This window comes from Eurytemora carolleeae, unplaced genomic scaffold, assembly GCF_000591075.1.
Source record: "Eurytemora carolleeae unplaced genomic scaffold, Eaff_2.0 scaffold999, whole genome shotgun sequence".
NCBI lineage: Eukaryota > Metazoa > Arthropoda > Copepoda > Calanoida > Temoridae > Eurytemora > Eurytemora carolleeae.
This window is the reverse complement of record NW_019396941.1, coordinates 99263-120875: the sequence shown is the minus strand read 5'-3', so window position 1 is coordinate 120875 and position 21613 is coordinate 99263. Positions and strand designations below refer to the sequence as shown.

The 21613-nt window shown below is 31.1% G+C and overlaps 1 protein-coding gene across 1 annotated transcript in view; it reads right to left on the bottom strand.

The window, feature by feature from the left end:
- LOC111710352 (MFS-type transporter SLC18B1) overlaps positions 1-21344 on the bottom strand; it is a 28966-nt gene extending 7622 nt beyond the window's left edge. Inside the window, exons 1-10 of the mRNA XM_023484413.1 lie at positions 21194-21344; positions 19061-19121; positions 18095-18143; positions 17343-17461; positions 11598-11645; positions 4342-4435; positions 3518-3581; positions 3060-3158; positions 1721-1806; positions 238-302 (exon numbers count right to left, since the gene is read on the bottom strand). Of these exons, the coding sequence (XP_023340181.1) occupies positions 238-302; positions 1721-1806; positions 3060-3158; positions 3518-3581; positions 4342-4435; positions 11598-11645; positions 17343-17461; positions 18095-18143; positions 19061-19121; positions 21194-21205 (697 nt within the window). The 5' untranslated portion in view covers positions 21206-21344. The remainder of the gene's footprint in view (positions 1-237; positions 303-1720; positions 1807-3059; positions 3159-3517; positions 3582-4341; positions 4436-11597; positions 11646-17342; positions 17462-18094; positions 18144-19060; positions 19122-21193) is intronic.
- Between the last annotated feature and the right edge of the window lie 269 nt (positions 21345-21613).

The following is a 21613-nucleotide window of genomic DNA, read 5'->3' as shown; positions in this document are numbered from 1 at the left end:
CTGACCTACTCTATTATTAAAATAATTGAGTCTTTGCCACAAACTCTGATTTTAATCCCTATATCTTTGCAACCCAATGTTGTACACTTTATAAATTTAAAATTATGAATTTTGTTGGATCAAATGATTTAAGTTGGATATATCAAAGGTTTACACCATCAGATTTAAAAAATAAAGGGATCTGAAAATTAGAGTTAGTAGCAGAGACTCAATACTTTATACTTCATCCCGTCCTACCTAGCACCATAAATCCCATAGCAATGAGTACAGATCCGAAAAGTTCAACATATTTAGGAGAATCTCTACAACCAACTTTGATTCTTACTAATGTTAATTTTATAAAAGAATAATAAAAAAGTAATACATTTTTTTTCCAACGAGACAAACATACAAATTATATAAAATCTATTTATAAGAGAGAATCATTTACTCTTATAAACATTAGAACCAATTCAATGGATTAGAATTGAATCCTTCAGGGTTTATATTTCCATTAAATTTCTTTTTTTTCTGAGAGTTAATGATCTTTCTTTGAATGTAAAGACCTGGTTTTATATGAACCTGCTATATATGAGCTTTTAGAATAGCAGGATTCATTGAAAATAGCTTTTTATCAAGAAATGATAATGAATGAATATCTATTTTTAATTAAATAACAATATTTAAAACTGTTTAAAATCAGAATACATATGTATTTCACGAAATCATTGCTACTGGTTAGTCATTTTTCTGTCCATTGGAACTTTTAGGGACTTGTCCCCATGGACAAGAACAGTCTAGTTTTCAGGGTCATTCAGTCCTGAAAACAAACGCTGACCCCCCCCCCCTGTAGGAAAGACAACAAATTAAAGCCAAAAGAGAAAATTTCTGTTTATGTTCCATTTTTAAGTATTTTTGAATCCTGACGTTCCGAGAACCGAGAACACGATCTACGTATCATCATTAATTTCCCCTATTCAACTTTTGCAACCATCCATAAACAAATTGCAAGTAATGATTCTTTGTATTAATGTTTGATATGAATCACCACGTGTAACTATACAGGATCGATTCAATTTATATATTCAAAAAATTTGAAACATAATCATTTTAAAGTTCAAAGAGGAATATTTTAGAAGAAAAACATGTAATACTTCAAGTACTAAAGGGCCTGTAAGCGTAATTTCAAGCTACTCTCCAATGTAAAGATTTCAATTTAAGATTTAAACGGTGTACCTTGAAATCTTAATTTGATCAAAAATGTTTAATTGATTACATAGCTTTTCTAACTCGAAAATTGCTTATTTCTGTGAATTTCCCAATTAGTTATCATAATCAGGAAATGTTCAAGTTACTTTTGCAAAGAAACCACAAAAATAAATAAACGGTTTAAATAAACAAAAAATATATAACTGGATTTTGCGATAAAAAATTCAATTTTTGCAAATTTGCAGATTCTAAAAGTAGAGCACAAGAGCTTTCTAATGATGTATCATTTGTCATATTTGGACATCAAACATGGGATTTAGAGGGGGTCAAATTGAGCCCCCCCCCCCAGCATATCCTGGTTTTCAAGTACCCTAGCAGGGATAGGGTTAAGCGTAACTTTGTAGACCGAAAATTGCATTATTTGTATAAAATGCCATTTGAATTTACGCTTAGAGTCCCTTTAAACGTTGTTTTCGATTTGTGGACAACATATATAATTTGTGAGCAGTCTCTTTAGATGTAAAGTTGGTTCCTGGTTAGTTTTGAATCACAGACCATTCCCCAAAGAGGTAAACTTAACCCATATGTTCCTCCGACCACCATAAACAGAGCTCCACACTAACAAATAGGGTTAACAGGGACTCAAACAAATTCGTAATAAGATTTCGATTCCACTGGAGACCACTGGAGGGATTTTATTTTCACTGGAGGGGGTTTGAACAATAACTTTTACAATTTGAAACTTTACGCAGGGTGATTTTCAATCCACTGCACTGAAGGGATTCAGATATCTGTTCAGGGAAATAATAAACCCCCCAGGAAGGATATCTGAATTATTAACCCCTTGAAATAAATCTGAATCCCTCCAGTGGAAATATAAACCCCCTGGAAAGATATCTGAATCCCTCCAGTGGAATTATAAACCCCCTGGAAGGATATCTGGTTCCCTCCAAAGAAATTATAAACCCACAGGAAGGATATCTGTATCCCTATAGTGGAATTATAATTCCCAGGAAGGATATCTGAATCCCTCCAGTAGAATTATAAACACCCTGGATAGATATCTGAATCCCTCCAGTGGAATTATAAACCCCCTGGATAGATATCTGAATCCCTCCAGTGGAATTATAAACCCCCAGGAAGGATATCTGAATCCCTCCAGTGCAATCATAAACCCCCTGGATAGATATCCGAATCCCTCCAGTAGAATTATAAACTCCCTGGAAGGATATCTGAATCTCTTCAGTGGAATTAAAAACCCACTGAAAGGATATCCAAATCCCTCCAGTGGATTTATAAACCTCTATGGATTGATATCTGAATCCCTTCAGTGAAATCATAAACCCCCTAGATAGATATCCGAATCCCTTCAGTGGAATTTTGAATCCCTTTGATAAATATCTGAATCCCTCCAATGTAAATCCCCCTGCGTAAAATTTTAATTTTAATTTCAAACCCCTCCACTGGAATTGAATTCCCTCCGGTGATCTCCAGTGGGGTTAAAATCTTACTACGAACTCAAATTTTCACATTTTGTGCGCAAACTATACAATTGGTTTTCTTTCAATGCTCAATTATCATTTTTATTATCATTTTAAGTAAATCCGCTCATTTAAAAAAAAAAAATGGCCGAAAGTTGGTTTCCACAATGTCACACAGAAAATTGTTGAAAGCCTACTGAACAATATGAAAACTTCAAACATTAGACACAAAGTTAAAACCCTCTCTGAGAATTCTAAATGGATGAAAACAGTAAAACAAAAATTAGATAAAAGGACTGTTTTCTTAATAAGCTTAAACCTAGAGACTAGACTAGACTAGACTAGACTAGACTAGACTAGACTAGACTAGACTAGACTAGACTGCTATACCTGGAATGGAGTTAAAGGTACTCCGTAAGGTTTAATATCATGAAGATGAGGTTCAAGAGTTGTCTGAAGGAATCCTATACTTGCAGCCGCAGATCCAACCTGGGGATTATTATTATTATTTATAAAACTATTGATAATGATAGTGAAATAGATGATAATTATAATAATAACAATAATAATAATAATGAAAATAATAATAATAATAATAATAATAATAAAAATAATAATAATAATAATGATAATAATAGCATTGAATTAGAAATCATAGATTGCACTTAAAACACAGGATTTCTCTTTCAGCAAATAAATTTGATTTTAAATTTAAGAAAATCGGCTTTTTCACTCCAAATTAAAGAAACTGAAGAGAACATTAACAAAATATTAAATGATGATGATGATGATGAATTGAAAATATCAATTTATGATAACAATGAAAATAATTAATATTAATTGATTACCTTAAATAGAGCAATAACTATTGCTGGTTTAGTGAGGGCTGAGAGCATACTGGGTTTAGGTCCCCTAAATACATATTTTTTAGAAAATAGAATATTTAATATTAAACTTGTTAATTTCCCAAACTGAAATATTTTAAAATTAAATTCTGGATGATAAAGAAACAATTTTATTTCAACTTTTTAACTTTTTTTTCTGGATTAAAAAGATTTTTTAAAATAACTTACGTAAGTTCCTGTTTATAATAGTTAAACTTTATTTTTTTACCATTTTTTTTGTTTCATTGACTTTTCTTGCAGAAGAAAGATGATATTTTCTTTATATAAAGTTACATAACAGAGGGTTTCGAGTTTCAACTGTAAAGGGAGTGTACGCCGATTTTGAAAGAAAACATAAAAATTGAAAATTTTATTTCTACATTAAATGAAGACTAGTTGGAGAACCCGGTGTTGGCCAGGTTTATATTATTACTCATAGTTACTCCTGCCGTTTACCCGCGCGTAGTATAACATCATTATTTTAGCTGAAATGCCAGATGTTGCCCGTGGAATTTCGAACATTTCAAAACATTTTTAGCCCATAATACCCCCGGGGTACCCACGGGTTCTTTTAAAAAATGTCAGCCAATTTGGTCCAGTCGTTTGGTCCTCTATAGCTAACATACTTACATGAGTGAAGAGCTTTGTCATATAGGTAAACATTTTTCGATCCTTCTTTTAGATATGTTCGGGACGTTTTTCCAAAAAGTCTGCTAAAAACTGTGAAATCAAAACAAATTTTTTTACCCTTTGTTAAATTCTTGAAAGCCTCTTTAATTAAAACTTACAATGTCTCGGAGGGAGTGTCCGGAAGGAAGAAGAAAATAAAAATGGAGGAAGTAAACAGAAGTGATCCCATCACAGCAAACGGAAGTGTGAAACCTAGAAGTAAAGGGAAGTTATCCATATTAGTAAACGGAAGTGTGAAACCTAGAAATAAATAGAAGTTATTCATGTCAGCAAACGGAAGTGTGAAACCTAGAAGTAAAGGGAAGTTATCCATATTAGTAAACGGAAGTATGAAACCTAGAAGTAAAGAGAAGTTACCCATGTTAGCAAACGGAAGTGTAAAACCTAGAAGTAAAGACAAGTTATTCATATTAGTAAACGGAAGTGTGAAACCTAGAAATAAATAGAGGTTATCCATGTCAGCAAACGGAAGTGTGAAACCTAGAAATAAATAGAAGTTATCCATGTCAGCAAACGGAAGTGTGAAACCTAGAAATAAATAGAAGTTATCCATGTCAGATAACGGAAGTGTGAAACCTATAGACGGCAGTATAAAACCTGGAAATAAAGAGAAATTATCCATGTCAGCTAACGGAAGTATAAAACCTGGAAATAAAGAGAAGTTATCCATGTCAGTAAACGGAAGTGTGAATCCAAAAAGGAAGTATAAACTTATATTTAAAAAGATAAAGATAGTGAACCCAAAAGTTCATAACAATAATACTGATTAAAATTGCCAGACCCAGCGGTATGTTCCAATTTAAATTGCGTAGTTCTAATGGCAATGTTTGATTTCTTGCTTCTTTATGACAGAATTTAAAGAGGGGGGTTAAACAATATTCATAATCAAATATTTCTTTTAAAATCTGTTTTGCCCAAATACTCGGGGGGGAGTGGGTGTATTAATTGACCTCATTTGAATTTTATTTTTAAACTTTAAAGGTTTTAAATATGAAAACCATCTCTTTCCAACTCCTAGTTTTCATAATAAAACTAAGTTAGAATAATAAGAAGACGCTTAGAATATATATATGTAATTCAGATTGGGTAGGGATGTACAACATTAATATAAAAAATAAAATCTGTATTAAAAAAACCTCGCGGAATTTTTTGTTTAAATTATAACGGATTTTTCAAAAATCAAAAAAAATTCTCAATTTTTTTGGGCAATTTATTTCAGCCATAAAATTAAGTTACCACGCATAATGTTTACACTTTTTAACACAAAATTTAATAACGAACGAGAACTAACATTTTGTCCAAAAAACAATTCATTATTTTTCTCAATTTCAATGATTTTAGTAATAAAAAGTTTTTGACCTACTTATTACTCCCAGTTCTTTAGTTAAATTCTTTTTTCAAAAGCTTCAATTTCATTTCAAAAGCTTAGATTAAGTAGTTTTCAAGAAAATGATTTAGTTTTGTTGATAAAATTAAAGAAAAAAATTAAAATTTAGTAAAATTTTTAATGAGCAGATTAATACAAGTTCCAACGTACCCATCCCTAGTCCTATGCAATGTATGAGATAAGAAGCTGAAATCGTATGCATAAAATGCATCCAAGCTAAATTGGGTAAAAATATTTTATATAAATTCAGTTTAAGGAATTTTAAACAAACTAGAGATGAACAAATATTAACTCTGAAATGAAAATGTCCACAAAAATTAATTTGAATAAAACTATGAATCAATCGTTATATTTATACTCTATAAATAAAAATCAATTTTTATCATCGAAAATAAGTAATCTTATTCAATTATTAGTTTAAATTATTTCTCATTATTCACAAAGTTTTGCGCTCAATCTCAGTAGTTTTAAATGTTATAAATGTCTCAAATGATTACTAAAAAAAATTTCTACGATACTGCATACTCAGTTCGACCACAGTACGTTGCCGGTCACTCCCTTTAAACCAAAATCTACACAAATGCTTTGACCACTAAAAAGAAAACTCGGGAGTTTCGTTCAACGATACTTTCTTAAAGTTTAGGCTCTTGTATGTACATACGTATTATACTCTTATTGGTTAACCCTCCAACGACGATAATTCCGCGAAAAAAAAACAGTTTTTTCTTCAGACCACTTAAACATTGTTTTTTGCATCCATCGTTCCAAATCCCAAAATGTTTTTTATACAAAAAATTAGATAAATATCAGACATTCAAGAAATAAGAATGGGCATTATAAAAATAGAATCCCAAGTGTATATTTTTGTATAAATAGATATTGCCCATCTAAGTTTGGTCCAAATGTTTTATTTGTATAAAGAACCCACATGAAATAATATTTCTCAACAAAAATATTGGTATCTACAAAACTGGCTGCCCTCATTCATGAAACCGAGTTTCTGATACTGGGTTTCATTAATCGATACTCTGTTTTAAGTTTCGGGTTCTATGAGAATAGTACAAGTGCACTTCTGTACTATCCAAGTTAATTTCTATATTTGCATAGAGAAATATTATCCCTTTGAATAGTACAAGTGTACTTCTGTACTATACAAGTTAATTTCTATATTTCTATAAAGAAATATTATCCCTATAAGAATAGTACAAGTGTACTACTGTACTATACAAGTAAATGTCTATATTTGTAAGAATAGTACAAGCGTGCTGCTGTACTGTACAAGTAAGTTTCTCCATTTTTTATATAGAAATATTATCCATGTAAGAATAGTGCAAGTGTACTGCTGTACTGTACGGATTAGTTTCTATATTTGTAAAATGAAATATTATCCATGTAAGAAAAGAACAAGTGTACTGCTGTACTGTGCGGATTAGTTTCTATATTTGTAAAATGAAATACTATCCATGTAAGAATAGTGAAAGTGTACTGCTGTACTGTACGGATTAGTTTCTATATTTGTAAAATGAAATATTATCCATGTAAGAATAGTGAAAGTGTACTGCTGTACTCTACGGATTAGTTTCTATATTTGTAAAATGAAATATTATCCATGTAAGAATAGTGAAAGTGTACTGCTGTACTCTACGGATTAGTTTCTATATTTGTAAAATGAAATATTATCCATGTAAGAATNCTGCTGTACTGTACAAGTTAGTTTCTATATTTGCATACATAAATATTATCTATTTAAGAATAGTACAAGTGTACTGCTGTACTATCCAAGTTAGTTTCTATATTTGTATAGAGAAATATTATCTATTTAAGAATAGTACAAGTGTGCTGCTGTACTGTACAAGTTAGTTTCTATATTTGCATAGAGAAATATTATCCCTGTAAGAATAGTACATGTGTACTATTGTACTATAAAAGTCAGTTTCTATAATTGTATATAAGGACATGTTATCCCTGCAAAAATAGTACAAGTGTGCTGCTGTACTGTACAAGTAAGTTTCTACGTTTTTATACAGAAATGTTATCAATGTAAGAATAGTGCAAGTCTAGTACTGTACTATACAAGTGAGTTTCTGTATTTCTATAATCTATTTAAGAATAGTACTATCCAAGTTAGGTTCTATATTTGTATACAGAAATATTATATATTTAAGAATAGTGTAAGTGTGCTGCTGTACGGTACAACCTAGTTTTATATTTGTAGAAAGAAATATTACTTCATGTCTGGAATTCTGAGAGAAAAGAAAAATAAAAGATTTTATATTTTGTTCCAACTTTCCAGTGTTCTACCCTTCATGCTTAACATGACACTTTTTAATAAACTACAATATCAACCATAATATACTTTTCTGCAAAAACGTTTAAAGGGACAATCAAAAACTATTCTTAAAGCGACAGTCGACGTAATTTCCAATGGTCCTCAATCCAAAACGTTATTTGCTCGAATTAACTTTATCTTGCTTTGTTGCGAAAACGTTTAAAAAAGCAATTGGAAACGTTTCTTAAACATCGACGTACTTTCCAGTTACCCTTGCTCGAATTCCAGTGGCGTAACATGCTCGAATTCCAGTGGCGTAACATGCTCAAATTCTATTGGCGTAACTTGCTCGAATTTCAGTGACGTAACACGCTCGAATTCCAGTGACGTAGCATGCTCGAATTACCCTTGTATACTTTGCTGCGAACGCGTTTAAAGAAACCTTCGTAAACGTTTCCTTAAAGAGACAGTCAACATAATTTCAATCATGGCTCTCTACAGAGCGTCCCATATCATATTAGATTATCTCCAAGCTTTAATGCCAAAATAAACATATAATATTCGAAAAGCATAGCATTTTCTGCAAGAAAATTTTTATTTTAGCCTTTTTCAATTTTTCATAATGATTTATTCTTCTTAGTTAGTCCCGGAAATTGTAATTTAGACCCATTGACGATCTAATATGATATGGGACACCTTGTATCTAAAACGCCACTTACCCAATTAAAAACGATTTATTGGATTAGGAATAAGAAAGATCTGATTTTTTGAGACTTAAAAATTTTCCAATAAGGGTTATAAATTGACCAAACGATCTAAATTGAATTGGACACTTACGAACACAGCTTATTCATATTCATATAATATATACATGTGACCGTAATCATAGTAATTTTTTTTGGTGAGGGGGGGCGCCAAATCCCCCCCCACTCACACTTTTATTCTTAAACAACTCCTAGCAACCCTGTGAGTTCTATCCTAAGCTTAAAGAAGTTTCTAGAAATAGATTATACAGATCTATATTGTGGTTTTCTTTAACCCTATCCCGATTTTTATAGACAAGACCTCCAACTTTCATGGTTAGGGTCCAAGAGAGGATTTTAAAAAAGTTCAAAAAGTATGTCGGAAAAATGTTTAAAAATAATTATTTTTCTTTTGACAAACATAAACATGTGAAAAATGTTATTCCATTTATTTTTAAAGGGCTTTTCAAATATATAAATTTTAGTACTGTAGCTTGATCAATACAAAAAATATTAACATTTCCGATTTTTTTGAAACATCGACCCACCGTTTGACAGTCGTCCACCATTCCTTATGCATCGAAATAAATTGTTCACAACTATGAAGTTATTAAAGTAAAGAAGTTTAAGCGTTTTAATGTCACCTGTTATTTTAAGTTATTAAAAAACCACATGGGGTGGGGTTGAAACCCCCCCCCCCCCATCGAGATAGGGTTAATGTTTATATAAATTCTATTTACAACAACCTTTCAGAGCACAGCTTTTCTCTTCATTTCCATTGGGTTAAACTCTTCATTTACAACAATAGCCTTTCAAATTTTGTCTGATTTTTTATAATTGAAAAACTACTATATCTTATTATGATTACTCAGATAGGTCCAGGTTCAGGTCCAGGTTTTGTAATAAATAAATGTTAAAAGCTAAAAACGCGCGTTTCCAGAATAAGCCCTGGATGACGGGGGTGTTTTTTCTTTTTAACTTAAAAGCGACTTACACTAGAACGCTCAAACTTCTTCACTTTTTCACCTTCAAAGCCATTGAAAAATAAATTATATATCACGTGTCACACTCACATGTTAATATTTGTCAAAAAAAAAAAAACTATTTTTCTACATTTTTCAGACGTACTTCTTGAACTTTTTTACCCCCCTCTAGCACCCTAACCATTAAAGTCAAAGGTCTAGTTTTTTAATGGGAAGGGCTTGAAAAGTTGGACTTAGAAAATGTATCACACTCCGTAATTCACTCACAAAGAACCTCCAATCTATATTGGACAAATAAGCCCAATAAGAGTTAAAATAAGAATTGTTCTATCTGTGAAATCTGTGCTTACCGGAGCTCACATAAATACTTAGTAAATACCCATCCTGTCTTCTTCTAATCTACAGAAAACTACCTTGTTAACAAATTAACATAACTTGACAATTAAACAGAATATTTAGGAGAAAGAAAAACATTAATTAACAAAATAGTAAATATAACTTTAGTGTTTAGCCAACAAAACATAATATACGTGGTTTTCAAGCATTTAAATAAAAATTATCAGTTAATCAATCTGCAATAAAAACATTCATTATGTCATCTTTTAAACCATCTGATATTATTCTATTTACCTCTGAAATTATATGTTTCCCTCCCTTTCTTAAAGGGAGTGACCGGCTTTGTAAAGTAGTTAAACTGAGTATGCAGTGTTGTGGAAAACTTCTTTCGGATTCATTTGAGACATATAAAATTTTTTAAAGATTTCTAAATCCTGAGTTTGAGCGCAAATTCGACGTTCCAAACTCCTACTTTGGGGGTGGATACGTTTTTAGAATTAGTTTCTCTTTAATTATTAAAGAAAGAAGTTTTCCACAACACTGCATACTCAGTTCAACTACCTTACATAGCCGGTCACTCCCTTCAACATTTTATCTGGGATATTATGTGTTAATCCCTTTCTTAACATTTTATCTGGGATATTATGTTTTACTCCCTTTCTTAACATTTTATCTGGGATATTATGTTTTACTCCCTTTCTTTACATTTCATCTGCGATATTATGTTTTACTTCCTTTCTTAACATTTTATCTGGGATATTATGGTTTATTCCCTTTCTTAACATTTTATCTGGGATATTATGTGTTACTCCCTTTCTTAACATTTTATCTGGGATATTATGTTTTACTCCCTTTCTTAACATTTTATCTGGGATATTATGTTTTACTTCCTTTCTTAACATTTTATCTGGGATATTATGTTTTACTTCCTTTCTAAACATTTTATCCAGGATATTATGTTTTACTCCCATTCTTAACATTTCATCTGGGATATTATGTTTTACTCCCTTTCTTAACATTTTATCTGGGATATTATGTGTTACTCCCTTTCTTAACATTTCATCTAGGATATATGTTTTACTCCCTTTCTTAACATTTTATCTGGGATATTAGTGTTAATCCCTTTCTTAACATTTCATCTGGGATATTATGTTTCAACGCCTTTCTTAACATTTTGTCTGGGACATTATGTTTTACTCCCTTTCTTAACATTTTATCTGGGATATTATGTTTTACTCCCTTTTTTTAACATTTTATCTTGGATATTATGTTTTACTTCATTTCTTAACATTTTATCTGGGATATTATGTTTTACTCCCTTTCTTAACATTTATCTGGGATATTATGTTTTACTCCCTTTCTTAACATTTGATCTGGGATATTATGTTTTACTCCCTTTCTTAACATTTTATCTGGGATATTATGTTTTACTCCCTTTCTTTACATTTCATCTGGGATATTATGTTTTACTCCCTTCAACATTTTATCTGGGATATTATGTGTTACTCCCTTTCTTAACATTTTATCTGGGATATTATGTTTTACTCCCTTTCTTAACATTTTATCTTGGATAATTGTTTTACTTCCAATTTTCCATTTTTCAATCAGTTTTATTTCCTCCGATTAAAATGTTTACCTCCGATTTCGTAAAGAGCTCCTCCGAATACAGGTCCTACAATTTCTCCTATAAAATAAGAATTTATGAATTAATCTACAACAATCTGCTTTGCAGTTATTTTGGAAGCTATAAAGAATTATTAATGCTCTTGAAATAAAACCTATTTCCTATTCTGGATATATATATATATATATATATATATAACCCCTTTTTTATTGGAAAATGTATAGTAAACAATTAATAATTTGATAGTTTTGAATGTAAAGTACGGTTCCAAAATGATGCCGCAGAAAACATCATGTTATTGTACACATGAATAAAAAAGGTTTTTGATGAGTTTCTGAAATATTTAAGATTTGATATATTCTTAATAAAAAAATCCACCAAATTATGGAGCACACTGTTAGAAAAGCGTTAAAGAATATACCGATCAAAGATAGTTCGATCACTAGAACCCTGTCACCCTGTGATAGAATTGAGAGTTTTACAAATATGCGAGGTTTACAATTAGTTCTCCGACCATTTGACCATTTAAAAGTACGAATCAAAATATTCCGTAGAGTGTAAATCATGGAGTAGGTTTAATGTCTGTGGCTTGGCAAAATAAAATTTTTAAGAATAACTAAAAACTGTTTCTCGGGACATAACGAACTTTTATAATCTCGAGTTAGTTATCATATATCATTTATCAGGTTATATACAGGGTGTCCCAATAAATATATATGTATGTATTATTTATTAACATAAACTAACAAATTCTTAACTTTTATGGCAAACCTCTACGGATTATAGCTTTCCTAGCATAGGTATTATCCATAGAGAATAGAATATATAGAGAGGAATTAAAAGAATCTCTCGGTATGAAATTTTTCAGTCCCTTTCAGCCTGAAAGGGAGTTCAAAGTGTACAAATCATGTAAATGTTCACAAATTATATGCCGTAAAGTATATTAATACAGTATGTTCCCTAGACTATCCATTTCGATTTCGAATTTTTTAAACTGTTAAATAAACTTTATAATGAATTAGGTGAATAAAAGCATCATTTGATTTATAGTTATAACGGAAAATCATCGTTTGTAAAGTGGAAGGCATAGAGTCTATGTGAAATGATCATTGGTCAATTATGAAACCAGCCTATTTCATAATTTGGTTTTCTTTTAACAATAATTTTAGATTTTCTATAAAATGATATTCCAGGGCCCAACAGGTTATATAGCATAAATATGTGAAGTACACCTGTAGTATGGAAACAGTACAACAAAATGGCCGTTTTACACTTTTTTCTAGTAAATTCCATTCTAATATACATTCTATTCTCTATGGTATTATTACACTAAAAAAAAACATTTAAGAGGATGAAATCAAAATCGTAACTTAATTTCCACGTTTTTGGGGGGACACCCTGTAGATAAATAGTAAAAGATATATTCCAGTCTCGTAGATATCTCATAATATAGAAATATACAAGATCTAAACTCTATCAGGGTTTAACCTAGATATCGGAAATTCACAAATATTCACAAATATATGTATTTGCATATTTGGGGTTTCGTGTATGGTTTATACAGACAATTCATTGTATTGTAATATTACGGTTAAAGGAAATACAAAGCGTAATGTTTAGAGATGGGCGCATTCACATATTTTCATTTCGTTCGTTCATCGTTTGTGAACAATCCATTTAGTTTTTTTCCATTTGTAAAAAAAATTTTTGGTTCGTTTTTAAAAATATCGTTCATTTTCCATCTTTAGTAAACTCGTTCGTTTAATAAAATCGTTCGTTTAGAAAAAAAGATAGTTTTTTATTAAAGTCTGTCGGGAAAAATTGTTCATTCTGCAAACAAATTTTAAAAAATGTATTCCAAAAAATCTATAGATTTGGGAAATTCGTTCGTTCAATAAAAAAAACGATCGGATTTTCAATTACGTTACGATTTATATCGTTTGTTTTTAGTTTTTTTTCGTTCGTTTTTGTTTTTTCATTTCTCTGAACAAGTCAAGTCGCTCGTTTCAAAAAAATTAAGTCGATGTTATCTTTAAGAGTGCAAAACTTCTTGCAAAAGGAATAATCTTTATAAAACCATAGTTAAAGAAAAAGATTATGTGTGCGTACTTCTCTACTTACTTTTTACTCATTTTAAAGGGAGTGACCAGCAATGTATGGTGGTTGAACTAAGATTCAGTATTGCAGAGAATTTTTAGGATTCATTTGAGACATATAAAATGTTTAAAAGATCTATAATTATCAATTTGGGTGGTTACGTTAGGAGAATCGGTTTTTAAATAATAATTAAATAAAATGATGAAAACGAAAAATTGATTCTAATATTTTATTGACAAATTTCTTTTGAGAAATGTGTTCCTAAACAATTAATTAGTTTACTATAGAATTTTTAATATATTTGTTGTTGTCTTGATTTAATGATTAAAATAAATCGACTCTGAAAACGTACCTACCTAAATTGATGATGTTGACCAAAGACTATGCGTTCAAACTCAGTAATTATAGATCTTTTAAACGTTTTATGTGTCTCAAATGAATCCTACAAAAATTCTCTGCAATACTGCAACCACCATGCCATTGCCGGTCACTCCCTTTAAGAGTGTACATTTCTAGCAAAAGATATAATCTTTATAAAACCATATTTTAAGGAAAGATTAGGTGTACGTATGCTTTCAAACATACTTTTTACTCTTTTATAAAATTCCATGAAAGAATAAGTATTTATTATATTTACTGAACTATAAATTCCTGACAAACTAAACTCCATTTTCCAGTTTAGTTTATAGAATGTTCAGTTTTCAAAATATAAAATAATAAAAATATTTTTTTTAAAATCTATAATAAATTCACCTTATTTTAACCATTTGATTGTCTAATAAAGGCCGGGGGGGGGGGATTGAAAATATTAGCACCTATTTTTTAGGCTCAGACGTTGGGGAAGGTTAACACAAATTTCAAAAAGTACGCCGTACAAAAAATATTAAATGTTTTTATAGACATATAGTTAGGTATGACATATCATGTATCAAATTTTTAAGCACTTTCCGAAAATGTAACATTTAGATCGATCGAATACAATTATTTGGAAAGATAATCCATCAATAAAACTTAAAAATAGCGAAATTTTATAATATCCTTATCTTATACGAAAAATCTACATCTAAAGGGGGAAAATGGGTTCTAAAGTTAAGACTCACTGGATTTTTAAACTCTAGTTTACTGTGATCTTTAAGTGGTAAGTTGAATTAATTGTTTTTCGAAAAATTTGGGTAGTCTGTCTAATTTCAGAAAGGTTCAGAGGCTGTTCAAAGGAATTGAGCCTTTCCCACAAACTCGAATTTTTAAACATCTACATCTTTTCAACCTAATAGCGTAATCCTTTGATATTTCAAACTTAGACTATTTGATCTAACAGAATGCATAGTTTGAAATATCTAAGTTCTACGACATTTGGTTGAGAAGGTATAAAAATTAGAAAATAAGATTTTGTTGCAAAGACTCATTTCCTTTAATGAATTTGAGCCGCGTCAAAAATCCGCCCAAAACTGGTTTCAATTAAGCGCCGGCTTAAATCTTGAAAATTAAATACGATTTTAAGTGGAACCAACCATATTTGAGCAGCGTCTCAAATTAAAGCCGCGACTCAAGTTCGGATTCTCGATTTATTGTTTATCTAAAAGTTTGGTTATTCTGTCTTATTTCATAAAGGTAAACAGTCCCTTTAGATTGATTAGATTAATTAAACCAGTGTACAATAAAAAGACATAAATAGTAGTTTTAATTAACTAATGAACAAGGATTAACATCTCTTTCTTCTTTGACCTAGAAAACCTTTGCCGTTAATAAGATAGCTTTTTTCCCATACGTTAAAGAAGTATTCGCGAATAAAAAAGCTTTAGAGGAACCAAAAGTTAGATATAAATTGATTAATTGATTATGTTCTTTTGAAAATTCGCTTAATGGCAGAGCAAGAGGATCATAAAATTGATAACTCTGAGGCCGAATTTAAAGAATTTGAGCCGTGGCTTAAATATCAGACGCAGCTCAAATATGGTTGGTTCCACTCAAAATTGTATTCAATGTTTCAAGATTTAAGTTGGCGCTCAATTGAAACCGGTTTTTGACGGATTTGAGACGCGGCTCAAATTCATTAAATTTGGACTCTGTACTCTTTGTGCGATAAACATTAAACACTATCCCTTTTTTTGACAAAATGACGGAATATGATAAAAGAGTTTAAGAAAAGATAGTTTCCATCAAAAAAGAACTTTGTACATCTTCTATCTGTAGACAGAAGAAACTATATGGTCAGGATATTTAAGCTGTTCTATGCATTCTCGCTTGTTAACAAAAAGCCATTTACTTTGATTTTAAATACAAAAATTATGGAGGGAAAAACTAATTTTCCATTATCCTTTAACCCAGGGACTTCGCAGTCCCCCTGGCCCTCTTTCTTCCACATGCACTCCCACTCCCCCCGACCTTCTTTATTCCCCCTGGACCCCCTCACCCGCCGGCACCCCCCCATATCTTCCACCTGCCCCTCTTTAAACACTCGAGATATTGATAAAAAGTAAAAAACCCGATTTTCAGGGCAGTACACTTCGATTTATCAAACCTGACATTGCTTCCGCTAGATTTAAAGTGAAAAACAACCAGATTAAGATTCCTTTACCATCTTTAAGGGGAAATGGTACAATATTCTAATAATATGCACTATATAAAGGGAAAATGAAAATGATTTCGAGTGACTTTCTATTTTAAGAATAACATGTCGGATTAACAACGTTAGCTATGATTAGGATCGATAATCGTTTTTAAAGACGATCGTTTTTCGTTTCATTTTTTTAAACGATCATTTCGTTTTTAGAAAAAGGTATCGTTTTTGAAAACGAACAACAAGTATTGAACTCTAAAAAACGAAAAACTATTGTTTTATAAAAAAATCTTTGCTAATAAATTTGAGTTTAATGACAATTAATTTGGAGCAGGAGATAGGAATAAAGGGAAAGGAAATGGCGCTGGTCTGACATGAGAATAATTAAGCTTGAATAACGAGTAGTTTATTGTAAACTATAATCAAATTATATTCTTTGCATGACATTTTGGCTTATAGCGTTGACTCAAATATATAAATAATATATTACATGTCTATTAAAGTTATTTTTAAGTAAACAATTAAAAATAAACATATGTACTCTCCTAGACTGTACAAATACCAAGATCATGGACCAAGATTCTTATTTACTGAATAGACCTACAGTACTCGCCTTCGGTTCGGTATTACTTACACACACTCTTTTGGTACTTACACACACACATGACGTTTCCGTCTCCTGATTTCAAGTTATTTTCAGGAAGATAAGGTTCTGATTGCCTAAATGTTTTTTTTTATCGAGACGAACCTGAATGCTTTTTGACCTCGGATCTTCTGACCAAAAAATGTATTTTCTCTTTAGGAGGTTGTTAACGATCGTTAACAACGGGTTTCGTTAACGGTTGTTAACGAAGGATTGTTTCAAAAAACATTCGATTTTTAAAAACTACCGCTTTTGAAAAACTAAAACTGTCGTTGCCTTTTTCGTTTTTTCTTCTTCGTTCTTCAAACGAAACGATCGTTTTAATAAAAAACCAAAATTAAGCTTTAAATGGTCAAGAATTAATAGGATAACCATGATTTGAACTCTATACTTGACTTAAATCTAAAATGAATTAAAAGGACTTGTGCAAGCTCCTCTTTTTAAATTATAAAAATACCTATTCCGAAGAAAAGCTCAATCAATGCAAACATGGACGCCACATTAGTTGGAAATTTTTGTGCTATAGCGCTGAAACTTGCAGTCAAGAAAGCTGCATTTCCGCATCCTTCAAAAATCCTAAAAAATGCATTTTTGTTGAAAAACAGAAAGAAAAAATTATTAGTGTAATATCTATTTTGATCATTGTAATGGGTATCATTAAGTGCGAAAAAGTTGCTGCCGGGACTTTTATTTTTGCTAGAAAATAAAAGTTTTTTCACACCGAACGCAGTGCGTCTCGCACGCATGTTAACCCATTACAATAACATATATAGTCATATTCAAGTTTACTAAACTTATTAATAGAAGGTCGATGAAATTAATTTAACACTTTGTTGTAGAGTGATAAAGTAACTTTATCACTCTAAAACAGAAAAATTTAGGTATGAAAATTTAAATATTTATAGCAGGGTGAAAAAGTTACTTTTTCGCACTGTTGTCGGGGGATAAAGTCACTGTGTCACCCTCCAACGGGAAATATTCGGTGAAGTAATTTCCCTCAAAAGGAATCGAGTCTTTGCCACAAATTCAAATTTTCTAATTCCTATATCATTGCAATATGTTAGTGTTAACATTTGATATTTCAAACTTAGATTATTTGATCTAACAGAATTCATAGTTTGAAATAAGGTCTATGACATTGGGGTTTAAAGATACAGTTATTAGAAAATAAGAGTTTGTGGCAAAGACTCCATTCCTTTAATAAAATACCTTAGAATAAGAGAAAGTCCGAGAAACCACTCCCCAGAGTTCAGCAGACCTTAAAACGAACATTCTATGCATTATTTCTTTATGTAATTAAAAATTAACAATTATCTTCAATAAATTACTTCATTAAAAATATATTCACTGGTCAAGCGTTATTGTAACCTAATTAGTCAAAAATATAACTTATTAATACATTTTCTAAAGAATGTAATTATAAGGTGAAAGCAATAGAATTATTCTCATTATCTTTTAATTATCGTAGGTTAATTAAGCATATTAAGATTTTGCAATCGAAAAAAAATGAATTTAATTCTATATATTCAATAAATATGAAATATAAATAAACTGATTACTTGCCAAGGACTATAATTTTCTAACCCCTATATCTTTGCAACCATGAGGTTTACACCAGCAGACTGCAAAGATTAGATAATTAGAGTTTAAGGCAAGTGTTCAGTTCCATTGCACTTGAAAAACATCACATTTTACAAGGTTATAATGCAAGGAAAGTTAGTTGCAGTTGCGTATACTCTGCGTACATATTGAAACCAGTTCACTCTGGGCGGAATTTGTAAACAAGAATAGATGCATCAGTGTTCGTTTAGTATCCAAGGAGGTCAAAAAGGATTTAATTTTGATAATTTTGATAATTCACATAAGACCAGAATATTTCATTGATTATTCATGTGAAAGATGGATCCCATGTCAGGCTTCGACATCCGTCTTGTGTTTACGTTACCACCCAGAGACAGTACACTGCAGTACAAAAGATGCTTACACCTCTGAAATAAGTTTCTTTGCATTATAACCTTGACATTTTAGGAATAAATTTGTAAACATTTTGAAAAATAATTCCACTTATTACTGTAAGAATATAGAACCTACAATGGTAGGCGATTATATCAAAACAATGAAGACGAATCGTCGTCTTCATTGTATTGATATAACCGCCTACCACTGTATAATTACCCAGGCATCCATAAAGAATAAGAATAACTCCAACTAGTGCTATTCCCAAATTCAAGGTTCTCTAAATATAAAATTAAACTTTTTAAACTGGAATTTAATGCCAGAGGATTATAAACTTTGCCTCAACTAAAACAGAGAAGGTATAAATATATATTACCAATTATTCATTATTTTTGTGTAAATAATACATACATAAATTGTAATAATAATATTTCTTGGTATCGATAATGAGACTCCTGTTTCATATTGATGTTATTATAGATTTATCAATATATAAATGAATAAATATTAGAATGCATGCACATTTTTTTCCGTTTAAAGTTTTTTTATGTGTTTTTATGATGAAATGATTTTCTTTTTTAAAAATCTCCATCACAATTTCAATTACAATTTATATTGTAACGACAAAGCGCAAAAAAACTTTACAATGTACACTCAAATTATTATGAAAAGTATTATTATGAAAGAAGATTTAAGTATTCTCTAACATTTTACTATTTTGGTATCCCTGGTATCCCTGGTATCCCTGGTATCCCTGGTATCCCTAGCTGGTATCCCTAGTATCCCTGGTATCCCTAGTATCCCTGGTATCCCTGGTATCCCTGGTATCCCTGGTATCCCTGGTATCCCTGGTATCCCTGGTATCCCTGGTATCCCTGGTATCCCTGGTATCCCTGTTATCCCTGTTATCCCTGCTACCTTGAACTTTCATTAATAATTCATATATTTAGTAAGATCAATTATCCATCTATCATTCTAGTACTTCAAGTCATCCAATCCATTTGTTTACTTCCATTTAATCCATTTGGTTTAATTCCATCTATTCTTTCTTATGTGAATCCATTCTCTGTTTACAGAGGTAAGAATTAAAATAAAAAATTTATATTTTTCTTTTGTCCAATTCATTCAACATATTTTCTTTACTTTCTTTATCTTTGCTTAGCATTTCCCCCGATATGTTTATTTCCTTTATCTATTGAATAATAGGCTAAAAATAATTCAATATTAGTTCTCTAGTTTTCTAATGTCTAGTTTTTAAATTACACGGGCAACGCCGGGCACTTCTGCTGATCTCTGTATAAAGCTCTTTGCTCCTATGATAGTCAAAGCTGGCCAAACGGCTGGACCAAATTGGCTGATTATATTTGGGGAGTGACAAAGGCAAAATAAAAATGTTCTTTCAAAAATCGATTGTGCTTTCAAGACTCAACGGGCAACGCTGGGCCGAGACTTCATCTTGTATTTCCCAAATATAACCTTTCAAACTTTTTTTTAGAACTATCAAGCAACTCTTCATGTATAGAGTGGCATGGTCTAACTCACAACAGTGCCCTTACAAGTTTAATCCGATCAAGAATGAATTAGATGTCCAATGTTTATGTTTATCTGCTAGCGGTTTAATGGGGAAAAATTATCAGAATTAAACACTTTTCAAGCTAGAAAAGCAATGACATCTTCCACATTAAAGGGAGTGTTCGCGAAAAATAAGCTCTTTTGATCGCTAATAATCTTTCTTCTATCTGTTGTGTCTAAAAGGAGAAAATTGTTAAAAAACGACTTATACTTATTTTTTTTGATCTGATGGTTAACTTTGAAAACACTTATTCATGTTTCGAGGATTTTTGATAATGAAGACGACAGTTTTATATTTTCCAGGAATGTTCCCAAATCCAGCGCCAGCGAAATATTATTCTAAAAAACAAAATCAAAAATATTATAAAATATAAACTATATACGAATGATTCAAAAAATAATCGATGACTATTGTTTGTAATATTTGAATGATTTGTTTGGAATTAAATTGATTTGTTTACGATTCTAGTTGAATGTTGCATCTTCCTGAATTTGTATGGACACTACGTTCTATTGTATGAGTCGTTTTTAACAATTATCTCCTTATAGACGCAACAGTATAGAAGTAAGATTAGTAGTGATCAAAAGCACTTATTTTCGCCGTATGCCTATACCCCCTCTCATTTTTCACGAAAACTCCCTTTAATGGTCATATAAATGCCCATTTTTAATAAGGTCACTTTAAAAAGGTCACTTAAAATTCACACAACGGTCCCATTAAGAGCTGAAAGAAAGAAGGGCGGGAAGCGCCATACGTGTAGTCCTATGAGTTTTGTTTACCTTGACTCCCATTTTATTAAGATATGTTCCAACCACTAGACTGAAGAGACAGACTGTAATCTCGAATGCCCCGAACACTAAACCAAAATGCCAAACTTCTAAACCTTTCTTTACTGCTTCTCGTGGGTAGAAGGGGGCCTACAAATAACAAGATAATCATGGATACACACATAGCATTACAGAAGTTTACAATAACAAATGTTAAAACTGTCATCAGCTGTTGCCGAGACATCCGCGCCATCTTGTGTGATTTTTATATCTGAAATTAATTTACATTTGTTCAAATTTTAGAAACAAAAAACTTGTTATGAACAGTAACAGTAGAACAGTAGAACAGTAGAACAGTAGAACAGTAGAACTGTAGAACAGTAGAACAATAATACAGTTGAACAGTAGAACAGGCGAACAGTAGAACAGTAG